Below are 24,406 nucleotides of genomic sequence, written 5' to 3' on the forward strand. Positions count from 1 at the left end.
CGTTCAGCACCATTGCCATATACTGTAACGACAAATATGATGAAATGCAGTAATAAACTTGGTATAAGAACTCCAAAAACAGCTTAATTTAATTAACTTTTCAAACTTTTTAATATTTTCTATACTGTTGATTACAATACTTATCTCGCATTTAGCACCGATCGACAATGTTTGTTTACTTTGCTCGTTTGGTACCGCGTTTGACGGTTCGTTTGGTACTTTCGGCTTCACTCTGCGCGGGTCTCTATCTATAAACAACGTCTCTGGATAGACCGAATATCGTTTTAGCTTTAAAAAATGGATTTGAATTACTCCAGAATTTACTCCACATGATCATACTTGCCATGCAGAGATTCCATGTTGCCGTACCACATTGCATAGTTCGATAAACCGTGAAATGATAGATGTACTTGCTTTTGGAAATTTTTGATGTCATGTCCATCAAACTATTTAATTCACTTCCCCCGCAGTGTTTACCTAGGGTAAGTGTAGAATCTTTGAATTATTTTCTTTCTTGGTACAAACCACTACCAATTGAATGGGATTAGTTTAATTGTATTAGAATGGTCCCCTGTGATATAAATTCTCTTGAAAGAAGAACAATTGGGGCAAATAAGAATTGATTTTATGAATGCAAAAATCCACTTTTAGCGAAACCTAAAATTACAGTTCAAGCTGTAATAACTACAAAGAGGATTATAACGAGGTGGATACCAAAGGACTAAATAGACACCGTATAAAACTATAATTGGGTTTCAATCTTTAAGAAGAAGTAAACACGTCAGGCTAGTAAGGTGTACAAAAGTTAACTCATCTTTATTTCAGATCTGTTCATAGGCACAGCATTTATATTCCCTTTTCCTCTCTTCAGCGATAGGCTCTCTCCGAACCTCGCTCAGAACGTGCCCTAACACAACAACTCCTCCTTCCTTTAAGAATGAAACAATATCAATGTTAAAATAAACTTCGAAATCAGACCCTGATAAACATTTCGAATGGTCCTGAATGATTATATAAACTTAATAATAATAATAAAAATCACCTTTACGTTTTTTTTTAGAATTTCGACTGGATTTTCTAATTTGCTTGGTATCCTGATTAATTTCATGCCTATCTATTTGATCTCCGATCGGAGAATCTTCTCTAAAATAAACGATTCCGCTGGAATCCATAAAAATCAGGCTCTTGATCGGATGTGCATCCGTCATCTTCAGTATCGACTTCTCTCCTTCGCTTTCTTGAATTAATATGCTCATTTTCTCCGCTTAACACGAAGCGTGGAACGGATTTGCGGCTATGATCGTCGGAAATCTTAATCTGTCGTTTGTGTGCCGCAATCAACCTTCCTCCGAGCGATATCTGAAAAACAGTTGGAGAAATTCGTTTAATATACTTTGCTGGTAACCATCGTCTGATGTCACTTTTATTAGCGTTTTTGTAATAGATCAGGTCACCGCTTTTGAGATTAACGAACTGGTCGTTGAAATTGTCAGTAATTGTAAAGATAACGGGTGAAGAGTCATCATGCCTTGCTTTTAAATTGTGTTTGTTATTAGTTTTGGGATTGATCAAATCCAATAGTATATTGGGTTTGTATGAACGGAGTTTTTTGGATGGGAAATGGCCCCATCCTCTTGACAAGTGTTTCTATAATTTAAAAGGAAATAGGAAACTTGTAAATCTGTGTCGAGCTTCTTCATCTCCGGGTCTAATAAAATTTCTTAAAACATCCTTCACCAATCGAACCATGCGTTCTGCCTGCCCGTTGCTTTCCGGGTGATAAGGCGGACTTTTCATCACATACACCTTGCTTTTCGAAAAATTCAACGAACTCCTTGGAATTAAATGGTGGTCCACCGTCTGTGACCAACACATCAGGCAATCCGTACCTGGCAAATACATTGAGGAAAACCTTAATCACATTTTTACTATCCGTACTAGTCCTCATGTATTCCAGCTCAATCCACTTTGTGTAACTGTCTACAATCACCAGAAATGTTTTGTGGTCCAGATGAAAAAAATCTGCATGCACTCTGCTAAACGGTTTGTTGGTCGGGATCCATTGAGAATATGCTGCTGGTCTCGTAACTGGGGTCATTTGATTGCATATCCTGCAGCATCCAACGTACTCCTCCACATCCCTATTCATCCCGAACCAATACATCGTTCTGCGGGCCAGTTGCTTCATTTTGTTTATGCCGCTATGGTTCCTATGCAGCAGTTCCAACGCATTTGACTTTAAATTGACTGGAATGATGACACGGTCCTGAAATAACACGCATCCCTCTACTTCCTCTAATTCCTGGTGGTGAGAGTAAACATCCCTGAACCTTCTATCCATGCGATCTGGCCAGCCTTGCCTAATATATGCCGTAATTTTCACCAAAACTCATCTCGTACGGTCTCTTTAGCAATTTGTTTATAGTCAAGGGAAAGTTTTCTGTAAAATTTAAACTTTTTACATATTCACGATCCAAGACTTTCGGAACAGGCTGTGCAAGGGAAAACGTGAGCAAAAATCTGCATTTGCCATTCTGGAAGAAGGTCGGTATATGATTTCATAATCATAAATAGAAAGTTCGATAACATAACGTTGCAGCCGCGTTACTGAAATTTGATTTTTGCCCTCCTTGCCAAAAATTCCGATTAATGGTTTGTGATCAGTGTAAATTACAAACTTCATCCCAAAAAGAAATTTATGAAATTTCTTAACTGCACAAACAACCGCTAAAGCTTCCAAATGTAAGATGGGGTACTTTTGTTGGGCATCATTTAGGCTGAAAGATGTAAAGCAAATAGGGCGTTCCTCTTCACCTACGATATGTGATATCACCCCTCCTAGTCCATAACTCGAGGCATCTGTGGTGACAACTATTGGCTTCTTGGGATCAAACTACTCCAACAAGCAAGGCCGAAGAAGAAATTTCTTGCAATCCTCAAAAGTTTGTTCACACTCGTCCGTCCAAGTATATCTCACATGTTTCTTTAAAAGACCATAAAGGCACTTGATGCGGGAAGAAAGATTGGGGATAAATTTGCCATAATAATTCAATAAACCCAAGAATGCCTTGAGCTCTGATACATTTCGCGGCGCTTTTGCTTCCCGAATAGTTTCAATTTTCTGCAGGCACAGGGATAATCCTTTATCCGTCAAAATGTGCCCCAAAATGGCAATTCTGTCACAAAAACTGGCACTTTTTCAAATTAACCTTTATATTAGCTCTTTCCAATCTCTCCAGTACTAGGTAAAGTTTTCTTTTACAATCCTCCTGTTCGCAGCCATCCGTCTGCTTCCGTTTGATTTTGAAAACTGCTGTCAACTTTTTTCTTCTCATCGCTTTTATTGGCAGCGGTTGCTTCGATAGATATTTGAAACACCTAGCAACACGTCCAATCATCATAACAACGTTGGCAACGCATGGCAGTGAGAAGAGTGTGCCAACACTGACGAGAAAAAAGCGCGCATTCGTCATCGACGCGGGGTTGGGCGCTTTGAGGATGTGAACCATTCCACCGATTCGTTTAACTTTTAGTTAAAATTTGACATTTCGATGGTTATTTCTCTGTGGTTAAAAATAACCCTGCTCCTGAGCATGGTTAGATTTGACAGTTCGATAGTTAAACTTTGTTCGCGAGAAAATTGGCGCCAAATCCGTTTTGTTCCAAATAACTATCAATCTGTCAAAACTCAAATGGGTCGGCTTCGGGGTAAAATTTTAACCACGGTGGGAAAATAACCATCGAACTATCAAATTTTAACTAAAAGTTAAACGAATCGGTGGAATGGTTCACAGCCTGAGTTAGTTATAAGAAGACTTTTGTCGCGGTAACACTTGAAAGGTTTCATGTATAATTTAAGGATGAAATAAAGTCTGTTCAATGTTTAAATAAAACACGATTATTGTTGCGGAAAGAATACAGTCCATATTTATTTTTAAACCGGGCAAGTTAAGGCCGGAACATATTGGTCCTTCGAACCGGATGAGATCCGGAGTGCGATCGCATGAAGAATGAACAGTTCAGTAGTGGAAAAATAATGTGTGTGGCACCGTGAGTGCGAAGAGGACGGAAGTAAAGAAAGAAAACTAGTGCGAGGTACAGTGAGTGCGTGCCGCCATTTTTGTTGGGTAGGTTTCAAAGAGCTGGAGCCCCTTGGAAGTAGTCCCGCTGCTTCACCCATCTGGACGGATAGTAGTCCCGCTGCTGATCCGTCGATCCCATGTGGCGCGTTCTACTTACACACCCGGACACTGAAAACGACGTCAAAGCGGAACTGCAATCTCCTATGTCCACACCGAAGAGTGCAAAAGGAGGAAAAATGGCGGAGCTTAAAGCGCTGATTGCCAAACGTGGTGCAGTGAAAAGCAAAATGGCGAGAATCAACACTGCAATCGTCGCAGTTGAAGATCCACTTGCCATGTCTATGGCGCAGCTACGCGTCCATTCGAGAAACGTAGAAAAATACTACAGTGAGTATAATGACGTACATGATGCAGTTATGCAAGCTGTACACGAAAACCAGAAAGAGGCTCAGGAAGCAAAGCTGATCGAGTTTGAAGACCTTTATAACGAAGTGCAAGTTGCTATCGAAACTTTAATGGAAGCTCATACACATCGTGAGCGAGCAGTATTCCCAACAGGTGTGCAGCAGAACGGTCAGACGCAGATCCATCCACCAGCAGGCTCTTCGTGCACCGTTACCAACATTCGACGGGCGATACGAGAACTGGCCCAAGTTCAAGTCGATGTTCCACGACTTAATGCGGAATTCTCCGGACTCGGATGCAGTAAAGCTGTATCATCTGGACAAGTCGCTGGTGGGAAGCGCGGCTGGAATCATCGATGCAAAAACGATACAGGACAATAACTATCAGCAAGCCTGGCAAATCTTGGAACAACGGTATGAGAACAAGCGGTTGATTATCGATGTCCATGTTCAAGGTGTGCTACAGATGAAGAAGGTGACTAAGAAGTCATCCAAGGAGCTACGTTGTTTAATAGATGAGTGCTCAAGACACGTAGAGAATTTAAAGTTTCATGGTCAACCACTCCAAGGAGTTTCAGAGCTCATCGTTATTCATATCCTTTCGGCCGCACTCGACCAAGAAACAAAGGGAGCTGTGGGAAGCTACGATCGAACATGGAGAACTACCCACTTATGACGATACCATTGAATTCCTACGAAAACGTTGTCTCATTTTGGAGCGATGTGAGTCGATCATACCAGCGATGCCTGCATCCAAGCAAGTGCCTGCTAAGCCAGCATCATCGGGCAAGGGCTCAAAAATCTCTGTAGCAGTGACCACATCCAACGAGATCATCTGTGAATTGTGTAACGGGGACCATCCAAATTTCAAGTGCAATGCATTCAAAAACATGACCATTGCTCAACGGCTGGCAAAGGCTCGAGATGCCAAAGTTTGTTTCAACTGTTTGCGCAAGGGCCATATGATTCGAACGTGTCCATCGCAGCGCTTGTGTGCGAAATGCAACAAGAAACACCATAGTATGCTTCACCAAGATCAACCGGAAGACGCTGTACAACTGGTGCCGAAAGAAAACCCTACGGTTTGCTTGGAAGTTGTTGGCAACGTGGAAGCAGATCAACAGGAAAATGGAAGTGTATCGGTGACTACATCTTGTCTCGGTGGAGAAATTATTCGGGCTCCTAAACAGGTACTTCTTCAAACGGCAGTGATAGATGTTTTTGATGCACGAGGTCGTCCTCATCCTTGCCGTGCCCTATTGGATTCCGGGTCACAGGCACACATCTTGTCACAGGCGATGGCCCGAAAGCTCGGGATGCCAATTCTGAAATGCAACATAACTGTTATTGGTGCGAATGCAATGAAGACACATGTAAATAAGAGGATGAACCTGAATTTCTCGTCAAGATACTGCGATTTCCAAGATAGCATCGCATGCTTGATCTCCGATCGACCAACAGGAAACGTTCCGTCTGCAGAGATTAACGTGTCGTCGTGGAATATACCATCTGGAATCAAGTTGGCGGATCCGGACTTCTTTCAACCACATGAAATTGATTTGGTGCTAGCTTCGGATTTCGTCTGGAATATGCTTCGTTCTGGTAAGGTAGTATTATCCAATGGTACTGCATCACTACGAGAAACTGATCTGGGCTGGATCATCACAGGTACATACGACCTGTACCAACAAGTGAGTGGCACTATGTTGTTCTCTAATGTGGCTGTCCAAGACCAATTGGCGGAACAAATAGAAAGATTTTGGTTGGTTGAAGATGTGGCTGAGTCTTCTTATAATACCGAAGAGCAAGCAGTTGAAGAGCATTTCCTGCAAACATATCGACGGGATGAATCTGGCCGATTTGTGGTTCAGATGCCATTTCGGGAGGAAGTTGAGGAACTTGAAGACAACCGAAGTCTTGCATTAAAACGATTCTTTGCCTTAGAAAGGAAACTGTCACGGAATACTGAGCTGCGTGATGAGTATCTTGCGTTCATGAGAGAGTACGAATTACTTGGTCACTGCAAAGAAATCAAGGAAGAAGACGATGTTTTCGGAGTACCACGGTACTACTTACCTCACCATGCGGTTTTCAAATTGGCCAGCTCTTCAACAAAGTTAAGAGTAGTGTTTGACGCAAGTGCTAAGGCATCCAAATACTCCCTCAACGACGTCATGAAAACAGGCCCAACTGTGCAAAACGACATATTTTCCGTGAATCTTCGTTTCCGACAACATGTATTTGGTTTCTCCGGTGACGTAACAAAAATGTACCGGCAAATTTTGATCGATAGTTTCCACACCAGATTTTTGAGGATTTTCTGGAGGGAGGATACGTCGAAACCGCTGAGGGTGCTGGAGCTTCTCACTGTGACATATGGAACGGCAGCTGCACCGTTTCTGGCGACAAGATGTTTGGTACAGTTGGCAACTGAGGAGGAACATCGCTTTCCGATTGCATCGAAGATGGTTTTAAAAGATGTGTACGTGGATGACATGCTATCCGGAGCGGACACAGAAGAGGAAGCAAAACAGCGTTTATTGAAGTGAAACAGTTGCTGTCCGCCGGGGGATTTCCAATACGAAAGTGGAGCTCGAATTCGACACTAGTGCTTGAAAGTGTACCTGAAGAAGAACAAGAAAAATTAGTGAATATTGGTGATAGTGGACTAAATGAAGGAATAAAGGCGCTTGGAGTGTTCTGGGACACTAACAATGATTTGTTCCTGTTTGAGAATTGGTTGGAAAAGTCCGACGAATTTATAACCAAGCGGTATGTGCTGTCGGAGATCTCAAAATTGTACGATCCATTGGGATTAGTGCAACCAGTGATAGTTTGTGCTAAGGGTCTGTTCACAAATTACGTAACGCAAAAATCCGAGTTTTTGACCCCCTCCCTCCCCCTCGTAACAAAAAGTAACATTTTTGGCACCCCCTCCCTCCCCCATGTAACGCGTAACTGTGAAAATTTTGAAGGCAGATTTTTTTTCCTTCTCTGAAGCATTTGGGTTTTGGTATTTTTGAACACTGTTTAGAATAGGGACGGCACATGATCAAAAATCAAGGATATCAAGAATGCAGCTAGTAGAAACGAAAATAGAATTTGCGATCATAACCATTTACATAGTTTTGCGGAACTGTGGTGTCGAGAAATACAACATTCGCTTGGTATTTTTACGCATATCAGTCCTGCTATGTCAGCATGCTTGATTTCGATAATGACTAATATACGATAACGATAAACAGCAATAACTTCAATCAGTGATTAAAAAAAAAACATTCAAATAAATTTATATTCGCGTTATGCATAAATTTGGTAGTACCCACCCCCTCCCCCACCTTTTAGTGTAACAAAGTATAACGCAAGTTGGACCTCCCCCCTCCCCCCAGAAGCGTTACGTAATTTGTGAACATACCCTAAGATTATAATGCAAAGGTTGTGGTCTTCGAAGATGAACTGGGATGATGAACTTGAAGGTGAACTTCGAAACGAGTGGGTACTTTTTCGCAAATCGTTGACCAAGTTGAATCAGATCCAAGTACCAAGATGTTTCAAGCTACCTTTCGTCGTTCGATATGAAATACATGGGTTCTCGGATGCATCGTTTGCTGCTTATGGTGCTTGCGTATATCTTCGGAGTGTACAAACTGACGGCACAGCAGTGCTACGTCTCATGTGTGCCAAATCAAGAGTGGCACCCTTGAAGTCAACTACCATACCAAGACTAGAGCTGCTAGCTGCTTTGCTATTGGCCCAACTTGTAGTGAAAGTTATCGCAGCATTGGAAATCAACCATTCAGGAGTTTCGTTGTGGAGTGACAGTCAAATTGTATTGGCGTGGATGAAGAAGCCACTCGATGCTTTGGAAGTTTTCGTTCGGAATCGCGTGGCGGAGATCAACAGGCTTACCAGTAGTTTCGTGTGGAGGTACGTATATACTCGGCAAAATCCAGCAGATGTTGTTTCCCGGGGTCAGATGCCAGAAGCGTTGAGCAAAAACGTACTTTGGTGGAATGGGCCGGACTTCTTGGGTAGAGAGGAATATTGTGATCCTGATCCTGGTCCATTGCTAGAGTCGAATCTTCCAGAGTTGCGAGTGACAACGGTCATCATAAAAAGGTTGAAGTTATTACCAGTTTTTGAAAGATTTAGCGATTTTCGAAAGCTTCAACGTGTTATGGCGTACGTCCAGCGTTTCATTCGTAATTGCAGGCGTAACTCGATAGCTCTTCCAAAATCCACCACTTCAACATATTTGAGTGTTTCTGAAATGCAATCTGCGTTGAAGTGCATTGTTAAGGCGATTCAAAGGGTGGAATTACCTGAAGAAATTCGAAGCATCGAAAATGGAGCAGTTCCTCATCGATTGGCAAATCTTAGCCTTCCTTGATAAGGATCAGTTGCTAAGGGTAGGAGGTCGCTTGCAAAGTCGAACCTACCGTTCGAGGCAAAACATCAGCTTCTCTTGCCAAGTCACCCAATAACCGAAATGATTATCAGATCGCTTCATACCGAGAACATGCACATTGGACCTTCAGGATTGCTAGCAATTGTTCGACAGAAGTTCTGGCCCTTGAAAGGTATTTCCACAATCCGAAAGATTACACGCAGATGTGTTCCATGTTTCCGGACACAGCCTAAAGGTCTCCAACAACTTATGGGTAGCCTTCCTGAGGAGCGCGTTAACGTAGCAGCAGCATTTGAATATACGGGTGTTGACTACGCTGGTCCCGTAACTGTAAAGCAAGGGAAATATCGTCCGAAGGTTGTAAAGTGTTACATCGCTGTTTTTGTGTGCATGACGACGAAAAATTTGCATCTTGAATTAGTGTCGGATCTTACCACCGCTGCGTTCATTGCTGCACTGGAGCGCTTCATCAATCGTCGTGGTTCAGTGCGGAAATTGTTCTCCGATAATGGAACTAACTTTGTTGGGGCTTCAAATGAACTTCATCAGCTTTATAAGACTCTTCAAAACGAAGCCCACCGCCGAGCAGTCAACGATTTCTTGTTAGCTAGAGAGATAGAATGGCATTTCATCCCTCCCAGAGCCCCAAACTTTGGAGGTCTATGGGAGGCAGGGGTGAAAAGTGTCAAAACGCACCTGAAGAGAACATTACAAAACGCAACCCTAACCTTTGAAGAGTATTGAATATTTCTTACCCATGTTGAGGATATATTGAACTCAAGGCCCCTGTTCAGCGTCTCCGATAATCCAGATGAGCCTTTTCCGATTACACCGGCGCATCTGTAGATTGGAAGACCATTGGTTCCCATACCTAAACCATCTTGTGAAGACATCTCGGTCTATCGCCTTTCCCGTTGACGGTATCTTGGCTCGAGAATACTTGACGTCTCTTCAGTCACGAGGTACATGGACTGCAGCATCACCGAGTGTAAAACCTGGAACGGTGGTGCTCTTGATAGAAGACAACCTCCCACCACAGGTGTGGAGGTTGGGAATCGTATCTACTACATACCCAGGAGGAGATTCACTGGTTCGTGTTGTTGATGTGAAGACTTCAAGTGGAACATTTCGACGTTCTATCAGCAAGCTGGCTACACTTCCGACAGAAGATAACTTCAGCTTCGCAGCCGCGGGGCAGGATGTTCGCAGCCATCCGTCTGCTTCCGTTTGATTTTGAAAACTGCTGTCAACTTTTTTCTTCTCATCGCTTTTATTGGCAGCGGTTGCTTCGATAGATATTTGAAACACCTAGCAACACGTCCAATCATCATAACAACGTTGGCAACGCATGGCAGTGAGAAGAGTGTGCCAACACTGACGAGAAAAAAGCGCGCATTCGTCATCGACGCGGGGTTGGGCGCTTTGAGTTAGTTATAAGAAGACTTTTGTCGCGGTAACACCTTGAAAGGTTTCATGTATAATTTAAGGATGAAATAAAGTCTGTTCAATGTTTAAATAAAACACGATTATTGTTTCGGAAAGAATACAGTCCATATTTATTTTTAAACCGGGCAAGTTAAGGCCGGAACACCTCCCAATCAGTTCCCGCAATCAAAACATCGTCCAGATAACAAGACACGTTTTCCAGGCCTTGAAGGACTTGGTCCATAACTTTTTGAAAAATGGATGCACTTGATGATGCTCCTTGTGGCAGACGGTTGTAAACATATAAACCCTTAATTGTGTTTATTACCATAAACTTTTTAGAGGCTGGCGATAATAAAAGCTGCGTATAAGCACCAGCTAAATCAAGTGAGCAAAAAACTTTAGATCCTGATAAAGAGGCAAAAATGTCCTGTGCAACAGGTAATGGGTAGGTATTTGGAATTATGACCTTGTTTATTGAAACCTTGCAATCGATCACTAAACGGATGTTTTGATCCTTCTTCATCACAATTACCACCGGTGAGGCCCATTCGCTGGTTTCTACCTGTGTAATTACCCCGTCTCTCTCTAAGGAATCTAAATGCTCATTGACTTTGTCTCGCAGTCTTAGCGGTACCCCATATGCTTTTCTAAAAATAGGCTTATCTTCTTTCAAAACAAGATCTCCTTCATACCCAACTATTGGAGTTGAAAAATCCCCATCAAATACAGTTGAAAACTTACTTTTCAACTCTTCGATCACGCTTTCTTCTTCGAGCTTATAAATGCCTTCGTCTTTAATCCTCGGATTCGAAAAAATGTCCCGCCATCCAGCATAAAAACAATCCAACCAGGTGCGGCCCATCAATGGTATAAAATCGTTGTCACATCGAAGCACAATCATGAAAAGCTGCTGCTTTTTGCCTTTCAGCTGAACCGAGACGCTAATTTTCCCAAGAACTTTTAATCTCTTGCCGTCAATCACTGCCAATTTCTTGTTACAAGATGAGAGCTTACTATGCTCAAAATTCCTCAAAAATAGTTCTTCAGAAATAACGGTCTCTGCCGAGCCACAGTCAATCTCCATCATTAAAACGCTCTTCTCAACAAAAACCTTTACATGGCAAGCTTCATTTATGCGATTGATAGAGGAAATCATCATACAGGGCAAGTCCTCTTCGTCTTCCTCGTCTGTATATACCGGTCTCTTAAAATTTCCGCTTCCTTTTGTGCTAGTACCAACGATCTTTTTTGGAGATCCTAAGAATTTGACATCCGCCTGAAACTGCTCTCTACCATGCAACTTATAACAAAACTTCCGTGTGTGGCCTTTCCTTTTACAAAAAGAGCACAAATACGTCGGTTTTTCTGAATCATACCTCCGGTCCCCATATCTTCCAAATTTATGCCTGGGCGAAAACGAAACGCTGCGATTACCGCTTTTACTTCTACCGCGATACCTTTGTTTAGAGCAAGAACGAACTTCCTTTCTACCTAAACGAGCGACTATGGAAGTATGATCATCGTCATCCTTCAAAACACTTGTTCGTATGTTAGAAATTTCATGATTTAAAATAAGTTTCTCCGCCCTAGCAGCAGTTAAATCGTCTTCGTCACACAAACGCTTTTGAATCTCGCGGTTATAAACACCTATTACCAAAAGATCCCGTATAGCCCTATCTTTAAAGGTACCGAACCCACATTGTTCAGCCAAAACCTTTACCGCTATCACGAAATCTTCCGCTTTTTCGTTCCTACTCTGCCTTCTGCTCCAAAACTTGTAACTATTAATCACTTCCGAATCACATTTGTCAAATCGCTTTTAAGTTGTTCCGTAATCTGCTGGTAAGATAGGGTTTTACGTCCTGACCGGGAAAAAGTTTTTGATTTCAGAAAATACCGTAACGCCACACACGGCTAAAAATGATGTTTTGTAGCGTTCTTCCGGGACATTGTTATTCAGAAATACATATTCGAGCTGTTCAACGTATTGCGCGAATGGAATTGAATTTGGCAGGTATGGCTCGATGGTTGTAGACACCGACATTCTTTATTAAAAATAAAAACAAATCGAAAACACGAAATAAATTCAACTAATAAAATATCACACTTCTTCAAAATTTGGTCACAATACAAGAAATACCAAAACTAGCAAAAATAAAGTCACGTACCTTGAACACTGTAGTACTTCACCTTCAAAGAATTCTGCGGCGGCAACCAAAATAACGTTCAAGAGAACACCCGTGGCAAAAGTCAACCTCTCACAATATAAAAGCACCAACTCAGCTTGGTCGTCGTCGTCGCAAACAGCTGATCTATTGAGGCAATGTAAATAAATACTAAGGTATGGAAATCTATATATTGTGTGCGTGCCTTTTGTGTACGGCAAAAAAGCTTTCACTACTACATTCGAACGAGCTCCCATAAGAAGCCGTGCAAATATGTACGTCACCATTTGCTGTTTACATTTTTCATCATCCACTAATACACTTGCATTTTGTCTTCTTCCTCACCTTCTATTTATTCTCATTGCTATTGAGGCAAGTCGGTCCAGCCCGAACGAACAATGGATGCACTTTTCTACACAGCACAATCCAAGCAACTATACTGCACTGCACAGGCTGCCGCTTTGTAGTAGTAGTGATAAACAGTGGTCTGTCACTGTCTGGTGTAAACACTGTAGGTTACTCAATTGCTGTATGCCGCACACCACTTCGCGCCACCGGCACCGCGGGAGACGTGAGATTACTTCGGCTGTCGTGTGTGTGCGATCGATGAAATCGATGAACGGTGAACTCACTCTCGCAATGGCCTCTCAGAAGGAGTAACTGCACGGAGATAAAAGAGAAACAAAATGGTGTAAGATATAGAAATGAAACAAACTACACCAGCATAAAAAGGCTAAAATGCTTCAAACCAAAAAAAAATCTCTAGAATTTTTTTTAAAATTCGTTCGATTAGATAATTGCTAACTGCAAAAACAATCAATCAATGCATAACACACTTTCACTCGTTTTTTTATTTTGTTTGCAGTCACTAAACGCTTTTTAGTCTAACAATGAAAACGAGGAACAAAAGATCACACAATAAAACGAACGTTCGCACTACAAAATGACGCTATTTTCCAGCGCAAATCTCCTAGCTCTTCCCAGGGAAAATTCACTTACGCTGAACTCTGGGAATGTAGGGCGAAATATTTTCCAATAATTGAACTTGAGTGAATAACTGTCTCGAAATTGCACTTTTTCGTACTTTTCTCGTCGCCAATTGTAATAACTACAAAGAGGATTATAACGAGGTGGATACCAAAGGACTAAATAGACACTGTATAAAACTATAATTGGGTTTCAATCTTTAAGAAGAAGTAAACACGTCAGGCTAGTAAGGTGTACAAAAGTTAACTCATCTTTATTTCAGATCTGTTCATAGGCACAGCATTTATATTCCCTTTTCCTCTCTTCAGCGATAGGCTCTCTCCGAACCTCGCTCAGAACGTGCCCTAACACAACACAAGCGTTAACCGTGTTAGTGTATGTATTATACAAATTTCAACATAGTATTAGTGTGAGCATGAAAGTATATTCTTGCATAATGTTATGATGTGGTAAAAACTGTAAAGTATAATTTCAATTTTTCGAGTCGATTTTTACACTTACCCCCTTTTTCCACTTCCCCCAGTGCACCTTTATGGAAAACCAACATCAGAACAGTAGTTACATGACTACATTTTGCTGAATTAGCTTGGGTAAGTGTTCAAATAGTGCATTCTCTGCGTCACGTAATAAATGAAATACTTTGATGGACATGACATCAAAAATTTCCAAAGGCAAGTACATATATCGCTTTACAGCTCATCGAACTATGCAATGTGGCACGGTAGCATGGAATCTGATTGTTCTCTGCAGCAAAATAATTTATTGGCAAGAATGGCCATGTGGAGTAAATTAGACTGTACAATTTTGGTACAGATTTATCAAATTAAAGTCCATTTTTCGTCATTGCAAAAAATAGCGTGTGCAACTCGTTGCAAAACTCGATTTTTTCAGCACTCGTAGTACAACGTACAACTCGTGCTGAAAAAATCATCTTTTTGCAACTTGTTGCACAAACTACTATTAAGATAACTCATTTGATTACCTATAGGTATATGTTACTGGTTTGAGCATGAGCTTAGCAGAGCTTCCCAAACTTTTAGGTATGCGACCCACCTAGCAAAATTTTATATGTCTCGCGACCCACCTAAGAAAAAATGCATTTTACCAAGTAGTATTAAGCTCTAATTGAATCAGAATGTCATCTGTTTCGGCAAGTTTTGCAAAAATATTCACGTTACCTTCATGTACAAATGCAAAAAATGACGAGCATGATATTGTTTGTCAAAAAGTTTTTATTTTACTTCATTCAGACGATCCCCACCAGTGCGTAAATAAAGCCAAAATAGCAACCTCTATCATGACGCGAACTCGCACCGGTCGTTGGTAAACGGGTGTGGGAAATGTAAACGCAACCTTCGGTGAATAGCGAGTTGGCAAATTTGGCGACCCGAACCGTTGCCAAACCATCAAACGGAAATATAAAGTAACCCATAAATAAAAAATCTGCCGTCTGCTGAAAAATTGTTCGGGTACTCATCATCAAAACCATTGTGATGGAGGTCAGTTTAGTTTGGATTTCAACTGATTGGCGGCGCTAGTGCATATGAAATAACCTAATAGGTTAGAATCTCGAAAACTGGAATTTTTAGAATATTGGCGTCTTCTACAAAGTTGTTCGGGTGGTCAAAACCACCATGACGAAAACAAGTTTAATTTGAAATACAACCGCTTGGCGGCGCTAATGAATTGAAAATAACCTAAAAGGTCAGATATTACGATAGTTGAAATCTTAAGAATATTGCCGTCTTCTACAAAATTGTTCGGATGATTAAAACTATCATGACGAAAGAAGTTTAGTTAATAATACAACCGCTTGGCGGCGCTAGTGTATTGGAAATAAACTGATAGGTCAGGTATCTCAAAATATGTAATTTTTAGAATATCGCCGCCTTCTACAAAGTTGTTCGGGTGGTCAAAACCATTATGACGAACGCAGGTTTAGATTGAGATATAACCGCTTGGTGGCGCTAGTGTATAAGAAATAACCTGCTAGGTTTAATATTTCGAAAACTGAAATTTTTAGAACATTGCCGTATTCCACAAAGTTGTTCGGGTGGTGAAAACCGTCATGATGCAAGCAAGTTTAGTTTTAAACACAATCGCTTAGCGGCGCTAGTGCATAAGAAATAAACTGATAGGTTAAATATCTCAAAATCTGGAATTTTCAGAATATTGCCGTATTCTACAAAGTTACTTGCCATAAGACGAGTTCGTACAATTCCATTTAATTCCACCCCTTGGTTGTACCTTTGACAGATACTTATTTCTACTTCTACAGTAAGGCCATCTTCAGTGTCTCGTACTTGACTCGATTCGACTCAACTCGAGCGCCAACGAGTATTGCGGTTTCAAACAAAACTTCTGGTTTGACTACCCTTTTAAATCTTACATACTAACCAACCTAACAGATAATTCAGATAACTTTGTAAAAGATGGCCACTTTCCAACTCTAACGGATTTAGAAATATTTAACCTAACAGGTTATTTCTCATACACTAGCGCCGCTATGCGTATGAATTTCAAACTAAACTAGTCTCCATCATAAATGTTATGGCTACCCGAACAACTTTGTAGAGGACAAAATCTTTCTAAGTCTTATAGATCTCGAGATATCCACCTCACTAAATTATTGCATATAATCTAGCGCCACCTAGCAGATGTGTGTCTAGCTAATCTGATAATCACAAAATGCATTACGCACATATTTATATTACAAAAGTTGGAGCGCGTTCTGAAAGATTTGAAAATAAATAATATTTTTTTCCTAATGTTATTTGTTTCCGCCACTGAAAATAATATAAACGTTCATACTACAGTAGCCGTTCGATAACTGCAAAATGTTTACTTTTCAGTTAACGAATGCCGTTCGATAACTGCAATGCATTCTAGACGTCAAACGGCTGTCAATCGACGTCAGATGCAATAAAAGTGCATCTAAATGTGCAGCGCAATGCAGCTGTCATTGAGTTTGACATCAGTTTGAGGTTTAGCGGTCCGATAACTGCAAAACTGTTGCAACTATCGAATTGCAGTTAAAAAGCATTGCAGTTAAATGACTTGCAGTTATCGAACGTCTACTGTACTAGTTTCACATGCACTGAAATAATTTTAAACCATGAATTCAAATGTTTCACACGTGATTTTTCACTACACTGAGCCAAAAATCCATATCAAGTTTATGTGTGAGCGATATATATTTTTGCAATAGCTTCATTCTAATGCATTTTATGTGTGGGCCTTATAGAAAATGTATAAGTGACAACACATATAATTTAGTTTTGACAACCGATTAGCTTTATTATGTTTTAATAATAGAATCAATAGGGGTTTGAAAATAAAATTCATTTCTTGATCCAATTAAAATTGTCAATAAGAATATACTAATATTCAGAACAGAAAAAAAATAAACAACTCAGAATCAATGATTTGATTATATTTCCTTTTTTTATTAATTGATTTAAACCTCACAGCTATCGGAGCCACGAATTTTGTACGATTATCTATGCTTCTCGCGTCATTGTATTTATGGGCCACGTCAGCAGCCTTTTTGGTCTCCGCGTTAATGTCAGTGCAGCGATCCGTTCAGATTCCCAACTTTTATTCAGCACCGGGTTTTTTGTTGGCGTCATGTGTGTCCATTATCTAATGAACATCCGCATCACTTTACTGACGAATCAACAGCAAAATCGTACTTCTTTGCAAGATCCGCAACAGCTTCACCCGAAATGTCGACATCATCTGAGGAAGTGGAAAGCATTCCTCCGAGAGCGAGAACAAAGTCTTAGGCCTAGGCGCCGAATCTCATGGTCGTCATGGTACGAGTTCGAGCTAATGGACCAAATTCATTCCGAAAGTTATCACACAGAAAGTCACACGGCTTATTTTCACTCGATCTGGATCTGAATTAGTGTAGAAATGCAGAAATAGAATGTATTGAGTAGTATATTATAACAAACAATAACTCCTACCTGCAAGAAAATCCAAATTTTCAATGCTGGACAAACGGCAGCACGCGTTCACTCGCCATTTTTTCGTTTCTTTTGACGTCTCTCGTGGTTTCTCGCATGTTTTGTATTGTCATCAATAACATGTTCCAACATTTTAAGATTTATGTGTGAGATGTTATGGTTTTTAACCATTAGTCTCCACATATATTTTTAAAAAGGGATGCAATTATTCCCGATAACTCATGTATCTACAAGATATCTGCATACGTTTGTAAATCATAAAGTCCATATAAAATATATAGCGGATGCGTTCTGATCGTTTTATGTGTCATTGCACATGTAGAAAATTATTGATTTTTTTGTAGTGTATAAGTAACACCTTGATTATTCTCAAGTTTTACACGTTAATGTATGGTGAAGCTTTTCTTCACTTTGGTGATGTTTAGTAAATGAACGTAACGTGGATGGCATGTGATAACTAATGTTTTCAGACTTGATAATTGTATGTGTTTGTAATGAAATGCATATTGGATATAAATGACTGTCATGTGTATTTATTTAAATTTAATTTGGTTTTTTTTTATTTAAATGCATTCCAATAAAAAGGAGAACGGATTTAATTTCTAGTTAAACATAATGTGCATGGTTTTTAAGCAATCATTTTATTGGCCAATATTTGCAATATATGTATATAAGAGTGAAACCAGAGTAAACGCAACGGCCTGCCAGAGTACGCGACGTGCTTTAAGATTAATAATTATTATCACTAATAACTATCAAATTGCACTACTGTAGCGTCGCATTGCGCCATCGCGTATTCTGGCCCCATCCTAAGACAACATGTATCGTGTAAATTTTGAAACGCAACGATAGCATTAACATGATTTTTCCTCCCGGAAGGAAGCTCTTTTTTCCCGCAGTATCTGTTAAATTTTGGCGATTTCCTTCATATTCCGTTCGTTAGATAGCCACATCCGATGCAGGATTTTCTCCTTGGCCAAATCTTTCTGTGCGGTCATTTTCATCTTGGCGATGGTAAATTTGTGGAATTCTCGATGATGGACAGATGCGGAAAAAAGCTTCCGAAAACAAATCAGACAAAATTCCTTTTCCTAAAATAAACAACATTTTTATTCCTTACATTGAGACATATCAGAATGTTTAGTACTTACGATTTGAAGAGACAGGAGCAAAAGTTTTTCGTCTTTGCGAATAATAGCTGTAATTTTTGTTTGACTTGAAGTATGCCGCAACAATGCTAAGCAAAAATAACTGCGGATTTTTTTTGTTTGCCTCCTTGAACAGAACCTATCGATCTTGTTGCGATACTAAAATGCCAAACACGTTCGATTCACGTGGTATCTCCAGTAGTAAAAATCTTTAACAATTCCACGTTAATATGTCGTGGAGTACTTGTGAAAAATTGTTATGTCGGAATGTTTACAAAGTTAATGGAAATTACAGTGAGATTCAGATGTAAGACTTTTAGAAGTTATTCCAACCCAATCCGAATATTGTATTAGACAGTATATAACTGTACCTTGTTTGAGCATTAGGTTTGATCGTGAAAATTATTTTCAGTGCACGTGAATCCGCACTTATTGAAAACAATGTAAAAGTAACGTGTATATCCAGTCGCATATGTCAAAAAATGCAACGCGCGATGCTATTGGAAAACAACATGAATTGAAATGCGAAACACGTTAAATTTCAATGGATTGCTCTCGTTAATAAAATGAAAAATGCGTTTCAGAATTTGTCTCTAAATGTTTTAAAAAGTTGCAGATAAACATTAATAAAACCCATTCATGTCATATTTTGTAACGAATGATTTATTAAAAACCGCATAAAACAACGAAACTACTTATTTACACTTGCTTACACACTATTAACAGTCACATATGGACATAAAACGGTTGTCTCGACTGTAATGCAGCGAAATGTTAGCAGCGGCAGGATTTCGTTGGAGCTCTGACTGATTATATGTGTTGCCGTTCAGCTGTTTCACGATCAAAGTTCGCCGGATAACTCCCCGTTGACTTTGATGGCAAAGTTCACATCAGGGGATCCGAATAGAACTACCTGTGAAACAGATGATTTTTCAACAAAACAAAAATAATAATAACTAAATCTTCAATTTACCTCTAAGCTCTGTTCCTTTATGAAATTCCACATCATTAAAAAAATCAAAGTAAAATATGTATAGGAGTACAACTTCAGGCAGGCGCCATAATGCTAATTTGTCAAACTGAACGTCAACTAGATCGATGTTCAAAACACGTAGAATTTTACTGTGAAATCTAGTGGTGTCGATTCAACTTAATTTCCTAAAAGTATAACGTGTATTGCTAGTGAATATACAGTGATGAAACACGTTAAACTCACGTTCAAAAGAACATTAATCAAACGTGTCGATTATTTTCAGTGGCGGTACGGGTACGGAATTTTCAGTGTGAGGTACGGAAAAAGTTCTGAATTACATATTCGGAAGCTTATCTCAATTTTTTGAATATTTTCCAAAAATGTATCTATCATACAGTTCGAAACTTTTTCCGTATCATACTTCAATCAGATTTTAATTACATTTTGTCTAGAATTTATTATAAGCATTTTAAAATGATCTTCCTATGCTGTGCTGTAGGATCTGTCAAAGTTAACACCGTCGTGTGTCTTCTTCTTATTTTTACTTGGATTCGTCTATAACGAAATGCGTTTATATTTTATTTATGCACTTGTTCTCGCACCGGTTGGTTCTATCAAGGTTGTTGAAGTGCAATCGCATGCTCGCAAATACTAGAATTTTTTTTTCTTTATTAGAGTGATTTTTTAATATTTGATTAAGTTCATCACTGTAATTACTTAAACTAAGGTAAAGGGTGAGGGTTAGATGAACCCTCCCTTCGCGCCCAACCTAGGGGTCGCGCATATGAGCTTGATTTTTTTTACTATATAAACATTTAAGAGCTAACAGATTAAACGTTTAGCATTATTGCTTGATAATAATAACTTATGATGAAAATTGATTTGATGATTATGGTAACGATTTGCTAAAGCAATCCGCTTCTCTATCATTTGTAGCTTTACAATCCTCTTTACAAACTATCGAAAAGTACGCATTAGAGTGATTCAAATTTTGACTTTTTCGCTCCCCTGTGCTTAAACGATTGTTTTTGCTATTTTAATAGTCCTCCCAAATTTTTAGCTGATTTGGATGTAATTTGGTTGTGCACGTGCCGTTTGAAGGTTATATGAAAATTACTATGAGAATTGCCACTTATGTAAAGGATCGTTTCGTGAAGCAGTCCAGAATCTATTTGAATATATTAAACGCATCGCCATCATACAGTAGATCCTAAGCTGAAAGTCAGTTGTTGTTGCGAAGCAATCTGACTTTTGTGAGCAAAATTATAAAGAAAACAGAAATGCTCATTATTGATATTGATGTTATTCTTTTGCGTGTTAAATTGAATTTCCCACAATTCAGTATTTTCCTAATAACTTTTGTTGCCAGCATGTAATCGTTTAGCAACAACGACGATATTTTCCCTTGTTAAATTTCCTATGTTGCTAACGTATTCATACATTTTTAGAGCTTAATGGGTAATGATGGGGAACGGTTTTTCATAAAAGTTACTGTTTTCATAGTAATTTTCATACAAGCTTCAAACTGCTTGTGCTCAGTCAAATTACATCCAAATTAGCTAAAAATTTAGGACGATTATTAAAATGGCAAATGCCATCGTTTAAGCATAGGGGAGCAAAAAAGTCAAAATTTGAATCACTCTAGTACGCATGCTGGTAGTGATGGAGCCACGTAGATCGTAGTTTGCAGGATGAACGTTCTTTCGCAGCAGTATTTCAAGACAAGTTGAATTCAACACTAGTAGAAAATGAATGATCAACGAGGTATTTGTGTTGTGGTGTTATGTTTAACAAACTGTTCTGTGTAGAATCCGAGAAATACTAGAATAAGAGATCGGCGAAGACGCCATCTTGTTTCCAATCGAACCGTCAAAAGCGGTTCCAATTCGACTTGTTTATTCTCAATCCAGTTGAAAACCGGAATTGGGTGCTAGCGAAGTTGGATTTTTCCCACAATCCGTACGCTAAACATAACTTCGGAAGTGGTGCGCTATTCAGCGCACCACTTCCGAAGTTAGGTTTAACGTACGGATTGTGAGAAAAATCCAACTTCGCTAGCACCCAATTTCGGGTTTCAACTGGATTGAGTATACTTTTTGCTTCCATAAGAAGCAAGCAAAAAGTTCAAGTGCTGCCAGTATAAATTAAACGATTTCATGCATTTTCATACGTTGCCATTTCGTCAGTTTTTCACTCCGCCGGTCTCTGGTTATAGGGTTGCTAGTGAATATCCGGTTGCTATTGAGGCAAACATGTGCATTTAGACCAAAACTGTCTGTATGACGCTGGTGAACTGGCAGCCAGGCCCACTTCCGACGAGATTCACACGAAAAAATAAAATTAATATGCAGCACTGCACGGTATTATCTATCACAATATCGAGCTTGTGTTGTCGCTGACAACGTCGCTGGCACCAAATTGAAGTTCGGAAGTCGATTTCCACACTTCCGAACGCTCTTCCGACAATGTGTTGGTACCAAATTCAAATTTTGTTCTGACGTTCATGATGTCGGAAGTAAGTTCGGAAGTAAAACGTCGGAAGTCGGAATACAATTTAGTGCTGGCGACACAATATATGTACGGAGGTGTGTGATACGGACGGTTTGGCTTATCAAGGAGGTATGTAATGTTGATGTTTTCAAAATCTCTTAAAATATATTTAAAAAAATCTTTGTTGTCCTTCTGGATTAGGAATTGTGAGCTCAGCACAACATCCGCACACCTTCTTTACCTTGTCAGGAAAAGGATGTAGGTAATCCGAAAGAAACCGATTCATATGAATCTTATCTGAACTGATTGACCATCCGTGATCGCACCGCTATCCTGCTTAAACGCCGGTACATCGAGAAGCACAAATCTGAGCTCGTTCTGTTATTCGGATTGGTCTACAAGAGGTCCAAGGAATTCGTGCCAGCTGACAAGGGCGTCCAGGTATCTAAAGAGTACCGTCAACGATAACCGCTTCAGTCGCGATCTTTTTTTTTAAGGTGTTTTTTTAATTCTAGATTAAGTTCAACACCGACAGTCGCGATCTTCGGCAAGCTACTATCCGGAGTACCATGCTATTCTGCGACCAGGTTCCGACGGAGAACAACCCATCTGGCACTTGTACTGGAAGCTGCCTCGGCCCAAAGAAAGTTGAGCAAGGCTGAGGGTGCCGGAAAAAGCTGATAAGTTGAGAACGAGGTTGAAATGTGTAGTATTTATGATTTCACAAATAAAAGTTCTGTTGGAATGGCTGTTCTATGTTTTTTTTTTATCGAAATAAACTAATTTGAGAAACCTTACCGACTTTTGAAAGCAAATCCGTGCATGTAACATGAAGGGTAAAAAGTACATATTTTAATTCTGCTCTGAGAGTAAAAATTACACACTTTTTACTTGTAAACAAGGCGTAAAAAGTATGCCTATTCTGACGTATGAGTAGTAGAGTGGGGCGTCATGGTCATTTTTTTCAAATCAATGGTTTTTCGAAGCCATTCTGGGTCCTGAAGAACTGTGCCGAATTTGGGACCTATTGGTTGCTTCCTCGCTTTCCGCATCGCGTTTGAAGTTTGTATGGAAATTAGTATGGGAGAACGTATATTTTTGCATTTCTACTACTAGAGGTTTCTGTTCATCGTAAACCAAGTGGCACATTGCGTTAAAGTATAACCCAAAGGATGCCGAAAAACTTTGCTGAATAAGGCACGTTGCTGGAACGTCCACGAAAAAAGTTATAACGCTTCGAACATTGAGTGTTCAAACCATATGCAAAAAATCGTTTATTCTGCCAGCACTGCAATACTAGTATATATAGAGCAATAGTTTAACTTAGGGATCCTATATAATGTAGGATCCCTAGTTTAACTGAGTGTTATTTCAAAATAATTGATCTTATAGGGCTATTGAGCTAATGGGAGCTATTCGGAATTATTTCACAAAGAAAAAAATCCGACAAGAAGGAAAATGAGTTTTGCCCTTCGATAGCCATAGGTTGTCCGGTAGTGCTGGCAGAAACATTGATTTCTTGCATATGGTTTGAACAATCAATTTTCGAAACGTAATAACATTTTTTGCAGACCTTCCAGCTACGTACCTTCTTCGGCAAAGTCTTTCGGCATCTTCCAGACTATATGCTAACGTATTGAGTCACGTGATTGATGATAAATTGAAGCCGCTAAGAGCAAAAATGTAAAAAGTACGTTTTCCCATACTAATCTCCATATAAATTTAAAACGCGATGCGGCATGCGAGGTTGCAGCCAATCGAGCCCATATTTTGCACAGTTGATTGGGGTCCCAAAACGATTCAGAAAAACCTTGATCTCACTTGATAGGACGAAGTTTGCGTTTTTCCATACAACTGCGCCCCACTCTAATGAGTAGTATAATCATAAATGAGTAAAACCAAATATACTCCTTTTGGGAGTACAGTGATCGTTCGCTAATTGGGTTGTTGAGCAGAGAAAAATATGAGGTTTTTTATAATTTAACATAAAGAGCATGCTTTTCTGATCTCCAACATATTTTTATTTTGTTCGTAAACCTTTTATTTTCATTTTTGTATAGCAAACAATAAGCCATTTTAATCGATAGAATGACACTAACATTCATAGAATGACAGTTAGCCCATGCAGCATAAGAACAAATTTTTAGTCCCATATAAATTTAAAATGCAAATTAAAAATAGTTCCGGGGCTCTAAAAAATCTGAAAAATGGGGGTTAGGCTCAGTTTTTTATTCAGATTCGGTTTGACAAGCGTCAATGTCAGCCTATTGACATCCTATTGTTTAGCCCATCGCCAAATCGTAGCCAGGATGTCCCGGGCTATAATTTTTTTTCATACTGCGTTTCAATGATG

At 39.6% G+C, this 24,406-nt stretch overlaps 2 protein-coding genes across 2 annotated transcripts; one reads left to right on the top strand and one right to left on the bottom strand.

Annotated features, from left to right (window-relative positions):
- Positions 1-5,037: 5,037 nt before the first annotated feature.
- On the top strand, positions 5,038-7,035 carry LOC134203016 (uncharacterized). Its single transcript, XM_062678005.1, has one exon. The coding sequence runs from the start codon at positions 5,038-5,040 to the stop codon at positions 7,033-7,035; it is 1,998 nt and encodes a 665-aa protein (XP_062533989.1).
- Positions 7,036-10,470: 3,435 nt separating this feature from the next.
- On the bottom strand, positions 10,471-13,822 carry LOC134203018 (uncharacterized protein K02A2.6-like). The gene is made up of 5 exons (XM_062678006.1): positions 13,487-13,822; positions 12,833-13,147; positions 12,491-12,634; positions 12,220-12,367; positions 10,471-11,611 (listed from the first exon to the last, which is right to left on the bottom strand). Exon 5 carries the CDS (start codon positions 11,479-11,481, stop codon positions 10,471-10,473), a length of 1,011 nt encoding a protein of 336 aa, XP_062533990.1. The 5' UTR covers positions 11,482-11,611; positions 12,220-12,367; positions 12,491-12,634; positions 12,833-13,147; positions 13,487-13,822.
- Between the last annotated feature and the right edge of the window lie 10,584 nt (positions 13,823-24,406).

This window comes from Armigeres subalbatus, unplaced genomic scaffold (genome assembly GCF_024139115.2).
Source record: "Armigeres subalbatus isolate Guangzhou_Male unplaced genomic scaffold, GZ_Asu_2 Contig1577, whole genome shotgun sequence".
Taxonomy (NCBI): domain Eukaryota; kingdom Metazoa; phylum Arthropoda; class Insecta; order Diptera; family Culicidae; genus Armigeres; species Armigeres subalbatus.